Here is a 12765-nt window from a genome sequence, read left to right as displayed (position 1 = left end):
TACAGTGAACTATGATTGGGCCATTCATTGCTCTCCAGCCTGGGAGACAGAGCAAGATGTTATTTCATTTATTTATAAAATAAATAAATAAATGTGTAAATGCCTTTAAATTGTATAGTCATGAGGTGGTTTATAACTGGGTTTTGTTTGGGCTTCCCTCCCATTTTTTAAGATCTTTCCTCTGTTTTCCAAATTTTCCATATTGTGATTATAGCACTTTTTTGATGAAAAATTACTTCTAAACTTTTGTGCCAAGTTACTCAGCACTTTTACTATTTGAGAACATGGAAACTGATGGAAGAGTGCTACAAACTTACACAAATGCCAACAGAAAAGTGAGGAGATAAGATTCCTTATAAATATCATCAATGTGAAAAGTTAATACACAATACATATTAGTTGTGTACCATATCAAACGGCTGGTCAAACATCTGACTCACTGTCCCACTGGACAGCTTATCTATGAGCATTACAGAAATAATTTGTTGGCATTATGACTCAGACCACCAGCAGACTATGGTACATATAAAATCTTCTCATTAAACTGCTACAGATGTTGTGAATACTATGTTAGTCGTTTCCAGTTTTGATTTTTTATTATTGCTGTTAATGCCAACTCTGGAACAGAAGGACTCTGAGGCCCAATCAAAAATACTACTAGGCAAGGTTCTTTATTCACACTTAGAAGAAATGGACACTATTTTATAGAGCCAGTAAACAATTATTTACAATAAAAGTTTGATCTGGGCTGGGCGCAGTGGTTCACGTCTGTAATCCTGGCACTTAGGGAGGCCAAGGATGGCAGACTGCCTGAGCTCAAGAGTTGAAGACTAGCCTGGGCAACACAGTGAAACCCTGTCTCTACTAAACTGAAAAATTAGCCAGGCATGGCGGCGTGCACCTGTAGTCCCAGCTACTCGGGAGGCTGAGGCAGGAGGCTCGCTTGAACCTGGGAGGCGGAAGTTGCAGTGAGCCGAGAGTGCGCCACTGCACTCCGGCCTGGGCAACAGAGCAAGACTCCCTCTCCAAAACAAAAAAAAAAAAAAAAAAAGTTTGGTCTGATACAATATGTGAGAGACTACAATACAAAACAGATGAAAACATCTGTGCACTTCAAGTATATAACAGTTATTTTCTAAAAGTAGGAGGTGTTCTTCATTTTTTTTTTCCCTGAGACGGTCTCAAGTCTGTCGCATAGGCTGGAGTACAGCGGCCTGATCACAGCTCACTGCAGCCTTGTCCTCCAAGGCTCACGGGATCCTTCCACCTCAGCCTCCCAAGTAGCTGGGAGAGAAGGCACATGCCACTATGACCAACTAATTGTTTTCGTTTTTTGTAGAGATGGACTCTTGTTATGTTGCCAGGCTTGTCTTGAACTCCTGGTCTCAAGTGATCCTCCCACCTCAGCCTCCCAAAGTGCTGGATTATAGGCGTAAGCCACCATGGCTGGCAAGTTGTCCCCTTTTTAACTACTCATAAGAAGAAAACAGTACATATTACCAGAACATTTAAAGGTGGTTATTACCTATAAATACACAACTGATATTTTCAATGAGATGACATCCACAAAAAATTAAGTTAGAAATATTCTTACCATTATCTTTAGTAAAAATGATACGATTTCAGTAAGGCATGACAGACACTGGAATCCCTATGCTATATATAGCAACCTAAATTGTTTGTTTAGTTTAATACTACTTAACAGATTTAAGGTACATAAAAAATATCTTCTATAGGTTAACAAGGATATCCAGGACTTGAACTCATCTCTGTACCAAGCAGACCTAATAGACATCTACAGAGCTCTCCACCCCAAATCAACTGAAGATACACCCTTCTCAGCACCACATCGCACTTATTCTAAAACTGACCACATAATTGGAAGTAAAGCACTCTTCAGCAAATGTAAAAGAACACGAATCACAACAAACTTGTCTCTCAGACCACAGTGCAATCAAATTAGATCTCAGGATTAAGAAACTCACTCAAAACCACACAACTACATGGAAACTGAACAACCTGCTCCTGAATGACTACTGGGTAAATAACAAAATGAAGGCAGAAATAAAGATGTTCTTTGAAATCAATGAGAACAAAGACAAAATGTACCAGAATCTCTGGGACACATTTAAAGCAGTGTGTAGAGGGAAATTTATAGCACTAAATGCCTACAAGAGAAAGCAGGAAAGATCTAAAACTGACACCCTAACATCGCAATTAAAAGGATTAGAGTAGTGAGGGCAAACAAATTCAAAAGCTAGCAGAAGGCAAGAAATAACTAAGATCAGAGCAGAACTGAAGGAGATACAGACACAAAAAACCCTTCAAAAAAAAATCAATGAATCCAGGAGTTGGTTTTTTTTGAAAAGATCAACAAAACTGATAGACCCCAAAGCCTCACTCAAAGACTGGCAATTTTTTTTAAGTACTTTTCAAAACAAGTAAGCAAATGTATATCATCTCAGCAAGTTATCTGTTATGGACAGGACATCTATATTCAAACGAATAAGAAAACAATATTAACTTTAACAAAATCTAACTTAAAAGGGGTATAAATATATTTTTAGTAACATTTTATTCTTATTTACAAAAGAAAAGAACACCTTGATATCAGAATTTATAGATTCTATTTCAACATTAAAGAAAGCTGGGAAAATGAAAATTTCTCCTTTTCTTCACCAAAGATTCCTTCCAAAACCTCACTGACAAAAGTAAAATGAGGGCCATTTCAAATACCTACCTATGTTTTAAAAAACCTTATGGAACTTGGCCGGGCGCAGTGGCTCATGCCTGTAATCCCACACTTTGGGAGGCCAAAGTAGGCAAATCGCTTAAGGACAGAGTTCAAGACCAGCCTGGTCAACATCATGAAACCCTGTCTTTACTAAAAATACAAAAAATTAGCTGGGCATGGTGGCAGGCACCTGTATTCCCAGCTACTTGGGAGACTGAAGCAGGAGAATCGTTTGAACCCGGGAGGCAGAGGTTGCAGTGAGCCAAGATAGTGCTACTACACTCCAGCCTGGGTGACAGAGCGGGACTCCATCTCAAAAAAACAAAAACAAAAACAAAAACGTTATGGAATTTGTCTGACAATCACTCATTGCCTTCCACTCTACCCAAACTCTAGTTTGTCAAAAAAATTAAAATGCTGGAGACATTTAAGAAATACATTTCTTGCAAATGTACTACATTTTAAACTAACTTCAAAAGACAATTTCATTTTCATGCTACCAACATGAATTACTCTATAATATGTGGAAACTTACAAACAATAACTGTTTATCAGACTTCACCTCCTTGAAATCCTTCCTTGAAAGTTAAAAATCCACCTAACTGCCAAAAACAGGTTTCACTGCTGATTAGAAATGTGCAGTTTTTTAAATGGTTTCATGGGGTGCAGTGTACACTGCTCAGGTGATGGGTGTACCAAAATCTCAGAAATCACCAGTAAATAACTTATCTGTGTAATCACACACCATCTGTTCCCCAAAAACTACTGAAATAATTTCTTTGAAACTACAAAAAAAGTCAAACACAAAACTTACAAAATTTAACTAAAAAATATTAAAAAATAAATAAATAGGCCGGGCGCGGTGGCTCAAGCCTGTAATCCCAGCACTTTGGGAGGCCGAGGCGGGCGGATCACGAGGTCAGGAGATCGAGACCATCCTGGCTAACACGGTGAAACCCCGTCTCTACTAAAAATACAAAAAGAAATTAGCCGGGCGTGGTGGCGGGTGCCTGTAGTCCCAGCTACTCCGGAGGCTGAGGCAGGAGAATGGCGTGAACCCGGGAGGCGGAGCTTGCAGTGAGCCGAGATCGCGCCACTGCACTCCAGTCTGGGCGACAGAGCGAGACTCCGTCTCAAAAAAAAAAAAAAAAAAAAAAAAAAATTTAAATAAATAAATAAATAAATAAATAAATAAATAAAAGGTTCTCATAAGTAATTACAGATACATGTGGCCAAAATTATTTGAGAAACAGTTCTTAGACTTGCAAATTTTTTCTCACTATACTAAATTGAGATAACTTGAGCTCAATTTTCTGCAGTTTAATTCATTTTGCAAACACACTTGGTCTTCTGGCATTTCTAATAGCATTCCTGTTGCTTGCTTTAAAATTAAACTAAAGAGACGGTTCCTATATGAATTAGTGTATTCTCAGTGCCTTATTCAAAAATATAATTTTCATGCTTTATATAAAATACCAAAAAAATGTTTAACATTTTTGTAATGGCAACTTTGGATCAATATTGGAAGAATTTTTAAAAAGTAAAAAGCCTATGCCTGCGAACAACACCCTGTGAAAGCCCTGTAATAGCTTAAGAGAAACAAATCCTTTAATGTCCACTGCAGTCAGCAGCTGCTGCAAGACCGTTATAAAAGAAGTACTCTAATTCACATACATAAGATTTCTTTTTATTTCTGACATTTTATCCAACCTTTCTTCTCTGTCACCCTCACCAAAAAGAACAAAAGAATTTTACCCAATGTTAAATAATCTACAGAAATTATTGGCAGGCACTGGGTACACGTTTACATAGGAATCAATCACTATTTCTCAAAAAACTGACAGCAGAAACACTGCAGTCAAATAGACCATACAACAGACATTAAAGAATCGTTAAGGGTTTTGTTTTTGTTTTAACATAAATGATGTTTTATTCTAATTGGGTACTAGAGATCATCAGTTGTTTCTTTTGTTTATGAAACCTGCTGCCACCGGTAGGAAAATGCCAATCAGCTATATCTACAACTGATATTTCCAACATTGTATTATTCACAATCAGTGCAAATTTACAAATTATTATGAATCAAACCTAAATAAATAAAAAATGAAAGAAGCTTAACTAAAAATTGTTTTGGCATTTCTAATAAAATCTTTTCCTTATCCACTAGTAACTTTAAAAAACTGACTACAGAAAAGACAACAAGATTTTAGACTTTAAAAAGTAAGAAGCAACACTTGGAAATAAAAGTATAACTTGCTTTCTATTAACTTTTAATTGTCTTTCTAATTTAAGACCAAGATTTAAGTGCCTATTTTCTAAAAAAAATTTTTTTTTGAGACGGAGCCTCACTCTGTCACCCAGGGCTGGAATGCAGTGGTGCGATCTCAGCTCAATGCAAGCTCCACTTCTCGGGTTCCCGGCATTCTCCTGCCTCAGCCTCCCAAGTAGGTGGGACTACAGGCGCCTGCCACCATGCCAGGCTAATTTTTAAAATTTTTATTAGAGATGCGGTTTCACCATAGATGGTCTCGAACTCCTGACCTCGTGATCTGCCCACCTCGGCCTCCCAAAATGCTAGGATTACAGGCGTGAGCCACCGCGCCTGGCCTATTTTCTAATTTTAAAAAGCAGAAAGACAATTCTTTATTCAAGAACTAGCTAAATCTGTATTTATTAAATGCAGCCTACTGATTAAAACTAGTAATTTACACCCGTAATTTGAGCAAACTGCATTTTACTGTTGCACTAACTCAATTACTCAAGCTCTAACTTTAAACGCATGCATAACTAATTTAAAAATCCATAATCGTACCATAAAATAATAATCATAGAATAAATATATACCTTTGGTAACAATGTCAAATTTAAAATGCTACTAAAAGAAGTATATCCATTAAAAATAAACAATCTTTATAATTGTAGTGCTTTCATAAACCCTCTTACTTTGATATCACTTATACTACAGGCATATAATTTCAGTACATTATTAGACTGAAAGTAAAGTAACATTACTAAAACAGAGAAAATGCTTAAGTAATAGCACATTATTTACATGGACATCTTTCTACAATTTAGTAAAAAGACTAAAGCAAATCTGAATAAATACCAAATTTTACCTTTTCTGTATTGTAATATAAAGATTTCAAAGTAGTAAACAAGGGTGGGCATCCTTTACTGAAGTTAACCCTCAGGAACTTATCCATTAGTTCTCTAAATCTTTCACCTAGAAACAAAAGCATACTTTGTTATTCTTTGGTTCATGCAAACAATTCTTAAAATGATTTTCTAAGTAAAAATAAAGCTCCCTCAGAAACAATTATGCTCCTATCCAATTTATAAACCAAAAAAGTCAAACAGTTTTAAGTAGAGTAAAAGTTATCAACTATCCATTCTGAATTTAGCACAATATCAAATATCTTTCCTAATCTCTCACTGACTAGCACACTCAGTCTACAGCTCAAAACCCTGCAGATATGCAAAAAGCACTCTGCAGCAGACTATTGTAACCAGCACTATATTCAAGTGATAGCCACAAGATCTTTTTAAACACTAAGTTGGTATTTGCAAATGTCTTCCCAAATCAATTTGTCATTTACTTCAACATTCATTCATTCATTCCACAATAATGTGTCAAGCACTTACTACATGCCAGGCACTGTTCTAGGTATTGGGGATATAGCAATGATTAAAATTAAAAAAAAAAAAAAATTAATTCTACCCTAGAGAACTTAACATCTCAGTGAGTGAGGCCAACAATAAAGTAAATTGATGTTAGACATTAGACTAAGCTCTGGGTATTCTAACATTAGAACTAAAATAAACAATCTGTTTGCAACATCAAGTACATAATTCTTTCATTGCTAAACCCCTACAAATGATTTATTTTTGTCATCACCTTTTGAAAGCAGAGAGTATTCAAAGAATTTTAATTTTAAATACAGAGATATAAGAACTTTTTGACAGTATGGACTAATACATAAGGACATGGATTTACCTAATCATTTGGGGAAAAAAAAACCACATATATGTCATGAACGATTTAGCCTCAAGTAGGATGATTGAAATGACCTCCTAAGATTTCTTAATGAATCACAACACTGCACAACAAAATCTAACAACCCAAAATGGTTATTTTTATTTGTTGTGACTGACCATGTTGAACAAAACATGCATGCATACTCAATATAATTAAATGTCATACAAAAATTTAACTCCATTAACTATAAAGACTGTATTCAGATAATCTCTAATCTCTTAGATCATACACAAAATACTGGGGTGTTTTTGTTTTTGTTTTGAGACAGAGTCTCACACTGTCACCCAGGCTGGAGTGAAGTGGTGTGGTCTCAGCTCACTGCAACCTCCACCTTCCAGGTTCAAGCAATTCTCCTGCCTCAGCCTCCCAAGTAGCTGAGACTACAGGCGTGTGCCACAATGCCCAGCTAATTTTTGTATTTTTAGTAGAGACGGGATTTCACCGTGTTGGCCAGGATAGTCTTGATCTCTTGACCTCATCATCCACCTGCCTTGGCCTCCCAAAGTGCTGGCATTACAAGTGTGAGTCACCACGCCTGGCCAATACTGGTCTTTTGAAAAATCACAGATTACGAAGACAACATAAAACTTCATCCTGGGTTAAATTACACACCATTGCTTCTTTAAAAGTCAAAAATAGTTTCAGAGACTGCATCTTTCCAGTAATTCCTCTGGTGTACGACAAAAGCTAGAGGAATGCAGACTTCTCCACTTAATTGTGTGCAACCTTGGGCAAATAACTTGTCCATTAAAAACCTTGGTTTTATCACTGTAAAATGAAGGCAATACCATCACTGGCCTCAAGAGTACACTTGTATGGCTCAAACGAGGTAAGACATAACAATAAACAATGTCTTCCATATAGTAATCACTCAATACATGCCTCATCTTCTCTGATATCTGACAGTTTTTATATTTTAGAGTTAATATTTTGTTTTCTATACTTGCAATCAACCGCTGAGAAAACAAGCCTTTTATCTACACGGCAGAAGCCACTCTGAACTCCTCCTTGGTCAACTTTCTCAGTCTATTCAGATCACATTGGCAAATCTGATTTATTAGATTGTGCAGGTATGAAAAAAATGACGAAGCTCTTTAAGTGCTGATCCAGGACTAATCTCCAAATACGGAGTTAAGTGAAAAGAAAACCCAGGTTCGCAGCAATCCATCAATCCATGCTACCGCATGTTTGCAAAAAGCAGGGTGAGGGGTGTGACCTTAAACAAATCTCCTACACACATTTTTGCTCACACATGCACAACATATTTGTAGAAGAATACACCATCAGCTGATCACAATGGATGTCTGCAGGGGAAGTAAACTTAGTTGCCAAGGGACAGACAAGAAAAAGACTTCATGAACTTATAAACTTTTTACCTAATTGGCAACTGTGTGAATTTATCACCTAAACAAGAAGCCGACACAGCTACCCAACTGCTTAGTCACACACCATATCCCCAAATTACTTATGATTTATCCATCTCATTTTTTTCATCAATTATTATGTGCCTCTTTAGCATTACTGCTCACAAAACAGGTTACCTAAATAATTCTCAGATAGATACACAGAATGATGTCCCCAAAACATGATGTCCCTGTTTATACTAATTCCTAAAATAATTACTGTAAACAGCAAGAATAGTCTGTTTCTGATTCACTGGAAATCCATTCTAAATAATGGAGCAAAATTTAATTAGTATACTATGTTTAATACTCTGGATTATTTCCTTCCCTCTCTCTACCCTTCAGCCAGTGCATAATAGAACATGATGAATTGAACTAATTATTTTGAAAAGTACCTTTATCCCTTCATTATTTTTAGAGCACTTAATATTTTCGGGTGTTAGAAAATTTCCTTCTTGTTCTATGGTATGAAGCCCTTTTATCTAAAAAATGGAAAGGCTTTATCAAAACTTTCACCTTGCATTCTCAAGATGCATCATTTTTCTTGAGGAAGATCTTACTGCTTTTGATAATGCCAAAATGGTTTTCTAATTGATCATGAAAGCATTTCTAGACAGGCAAAAAAATCATGAAATATTTGGCTTTGCACAGACAAAATTAAATATTTGAATAATTTTATATATATTCACTGGAGCCTTGTAAATACACATATGTCAGAATCTCAAAGCGATGATGACCTTGAAAGCCCATGCCATCAGACCCCTCCACTGAGACCTGTTTTGTAAAAAGATTTTTATGACATTTCAAAGACAGCATGTCCAAGGGAGTCTAGGATGGTTCCACTTTAACCTAGATCACACTTTACAGTAAAAAAAAACTCTAGGCTCTTTCAGTAAAAATGTATTTCCTACCCTATACTGCCACGTATTGAGGGCTTTTAGCAAACTCATATTGCCTATGGAAATAAATGTAGGCAGTATAAATCTGAAGCTCCATGTTCCAAATGAGAAAAAGAGAACAAAGAAGTCTTGTTCGTAATCTTAAAGCTAAGCGAGGTTTCTTTATTTCCCAAGAAGCATATGAATGCAGTTTAAAGCTCCCAAGGAAATATTCCCCCCCCACACACAATATATTGTGAAACACAAAATATACATTGAGACCAATAAAAGGAGGAGAAGTCAGGCACTAAAGACCACATATGGTATGATTCCATTTATTTGAAATGTCCAAAAACAGGCAAATTCACAGGTACAGAAAGTAGACTGGTGGTTGCCAGCTACTATGGTTGAGGGGTGATAGAGAGTGAAATAGGTATGGGGTTTCTTTTTGGGGTCATGAAAAATTTCTGAAAGCAGACAGAGATGATGGTTGCACAACATGATTAATATACTAAAACACTGAATTGCACACTTTTTAAAAGTGAAGTTTATGGTATATGAATTATATTTCAAAAAAGCTATTATTTTTTAAAACAAAGAGGAGAAGGAAGAAATACAGAAATGTAAGCTTAAGCATCTTCCACAAGACACTTTTATTAGCGAAAATACTCCTCACTACGCATATACTCCCATCTTTGAAATTCACAAAGTGTATATTAAAAGCTCTGAGAAGTCCTATAGAAACCTGATAGCTGTGTCTAACCCAGTTTCCCAAACTTACTTGGCTGAAGAACAGCCCAAGCACAAGCACACCAACAACCTCCCCACCAAGCCTATTAATATCCACTTGGACTTAATGTTCCCTGGAAAACATTAGAGAAATTTGCTCTCTGTATTCTACAAAAACAAAACAAAAAAATGGAGGATCAGAAAAATACTATTCTTCATATGTGGAACTGAAATGCAATAGTATAAAATGAATTTTTAAAATCAACTTCTATCTACTGTCTAATCAAATACATTTCTAAAGGGTATTTCACATATTTCACAAGCCAACTAAAAATTTTTAATTTTCATCAATCTTTTGGTAAAAATAAACTTATAACCCAAGAATTTAAACAAATATTTGCCACTCTGAGAATATAAAATATACTCCTCACCTCTCCAGAATACGTTTAAATGATATTAGCTTTGTAGAGTCTGACTTGTATCAAAATACCAGAAGTCCCAATATACAATTCATAATCTCTAGTACTTACAACTAAAAATAAAGACTTCAACAAAAACATATACTTTTTAAAAAAGTCAACAAAGATATTAGCTACCTGAAGAGCTAATATACTGTCCACCTCCTATGTAGCCCAAAAGTAAATGAGTTCAGCTACATACAATAACTCGACTCAAGGTCATGAATATCCTATTGTACGATAAAAGCAAATCACAGAATACGTACCAGAGTACTCCTAGTTATATAAAGTACAAAAGCTGTTTTTATTTTCAGGAATACAAAATACATGGAGCTCTAAAAATAAAAGTAATGGCATGATAAAAAGCAAAACTCAGGAAAGTGGCTAACCAAGTGAATGATGACATTCTGTTCTTAAAACACTGTGGTGGGTGCAAATAGCTCACAACTATTTCTTTGAATGTATGCTCAAAAAAGAAGATATAAAACTGCAAAACTATAGCTTGAGCCCAGGGGTTTGAGGCTGTAGTGATTGTGCCACTACACTCCAGCTTCAGCCTGGTAACAGGGCAAGACCTTGACTCAAAAAAAAAAAAAAAAACTTCAAAACTTTCACCACTCAAATCATGATACTACATATAATTTGTCACTAATTACAGGGAATTTACCTTCTAAATATGGTGTTTTAAAAGTCACATAAGACAAGCAGTTTTTCTACCAATACATAATATTTGTACATACTTAGGCAGTACATGATATCGTTACATACACAGAACGTGTAATGATCAAGTCCGGGTATTCAGGGTATCTATCGCCTTGATTACTTATCATTTCTATGTGTTGGGAACATTTCAAGTCCTCTCTTTTGCTATCCTGAAACATACGATATATTGTTCTTAACTACAGTCCCCTTACTCTGCAAACACTGAAACTTATTCCTTCTATCTAACTGTACGTTTGTACCCATTAACCAGCCTCTCTTCATCTCCCCCCTACACCCTCCTTGCCAGCTCTGGTATCTATCATTCTACTTTCTACCTCTATGAGATCAACTTAAGAAAAGCAGTTTTATATTTATATAGATAACTTCAAATATTAAAATCAACATTTAGCTACACATTGAAGTATAACACTCTTATTAACAGATAAATAATAAATTCACAACTGTTCACTCCCAACTCCAAGACTGCTGTAGACATAAACTCCCTAACAGAAACACGTTTCCAAAATATAAATTAACATTGAGTAATTTCGGCAAATAATTAGTATTATAAAAGACATCCTAATATTACCTGGGACAAGAGTCAAAGGTAATCTTCTGGGTGTAATTGCTTTGGGGTGCTGCTTACTAATTTCTTCATAAATTTGAAGCCTCTCTTCCAAAGTGCCTATTATCAGTAAATATGGGTGAGATTTATAGCATCAAAACTTTTATCCATGGTAAAATGCTAACAAACTTTTAAAATGTCATATAAATAAAACTGCATTAACAATATTAAAGCTGCTTTCAATTTTGGCAAAAATGACATGTAAAACTCTGTGGCGGAGAAATACTATAATCAGTTAAGTCACTGTTTTAAACTCATCTCCAGAGAAATCCAAAACTTGTTTCATCGCAAGATTCTAAATACAACCCAAATCACATATACAAGCCATCATAGACTCAAGATATGCTGCACTTCTCTATATTCCTTTAGCATACAACTCATGGAAAAGAAAATCTTTTTATAATGTATCTCTAATAACATATCTTACATAAACACTCTGAACCAAAGAAACCTACATATATCCCCATAAAAGCCTATAATGTCTGTTGATTAGGCTCAAAGGAGCAACACTTTTAGGATTATGATTGCAAATGTTTAAAATATAAAAAGATAAACTAAACTTCCATGTTAACATTAACACTTAAAATCTTCAATGAAAGTCCATTATCCTTCCAAAAGACAAAATTATACTTCTAACAGAAAGTTGTATCTTCCCTCCCAAGAGCCACCTAATTTTATAGTACCACATAAAGGATGTATCTATACATAAACTACTTGTTACTCTGAAACAACAATATGCAAGCAAACAGGATCTGGGTGTAGTTTATCTTTCTAAAATAATGTCCTGCATAATTCACAAAAAGAGATTTATAAGCTATAAGATAATTTATAGTGGAATTTTAAGAAAAAGCAAACCTGTTTTAGAACTATAACGTTTTAAGTAGATCTTAATCCAAATTCTGTCGTCTAAACCACAGAAAAATAACTATCCTAAGAATAACCCTGGGTGCTAGCAAACAAGGTATCTCTGTAGTGAATGTAGTGTTTATAAGTATTGACACTCAACATTAATATCAAGCATCAAGATTGTAAACACCATGCTTGAAGAGGTGTGATCTTGTTTAGACTCATTCCTTCCCCCAATAATATGTTTTGGAGCTCCAATTTGGTTGGATTTTAAGACCAAAGATATGTGTGGGGGGGAAAAAAAAAACCCCTCACTCTCTGTTAGTAATTTGGAGACTTCACAAAATATTAAAG

General features: G+C 35.4%; 1 protein-coding gene across 5 annotated transcripts in view; it reads right to left on the bottom strand.

The window, feature by feature from the left end:
• Positions 1-12765, bottom strand: part of NAA16 (N-alpha-acetyltransferase 16, NatA auxiliary subunit) — a 66915-nt gene that overhangs the window by 34042 nt on the left and 20108 nt on the right. For all 5 annotated transcript variants that reach the window (XM_050766112.1, XM_050766114.1, XM_050766115.1 and 2 more), the window contains 2 exons: positions 11530-11625; positions 5851-5957 (listed from right to left, as the gene is read on the bottom strand). In XM_050766112.1, the coding sequence (XP_050622069.1) occupies positions 5851-5957; positions 11530-11625 (203 nt within the window). The remainder of the gene's footprint in view (positions 1-5850; positions 5958-11529; positions 11626-12765) is intronic.

This window comes from Macaca thibetana, chromosome 17 (genome assembly GCF_024542745.1).
Source record: "Macaca thibetana thibetana isolate TM-01 chromosome 17, ASM2454274v1, whole genome shotgun sequence".
Taxonomy (NCBI): Eukaryota; Metazoa; Chordata; class Mammalia; order Primates; family Cercopithecidae; genus Macaca; species Macaca thibetana.
The sequence above is the reverse complement of the archived record's forward strand: the minus strand, read 5'-3'. Positions and strand labels throughout refer to the sequence as shown.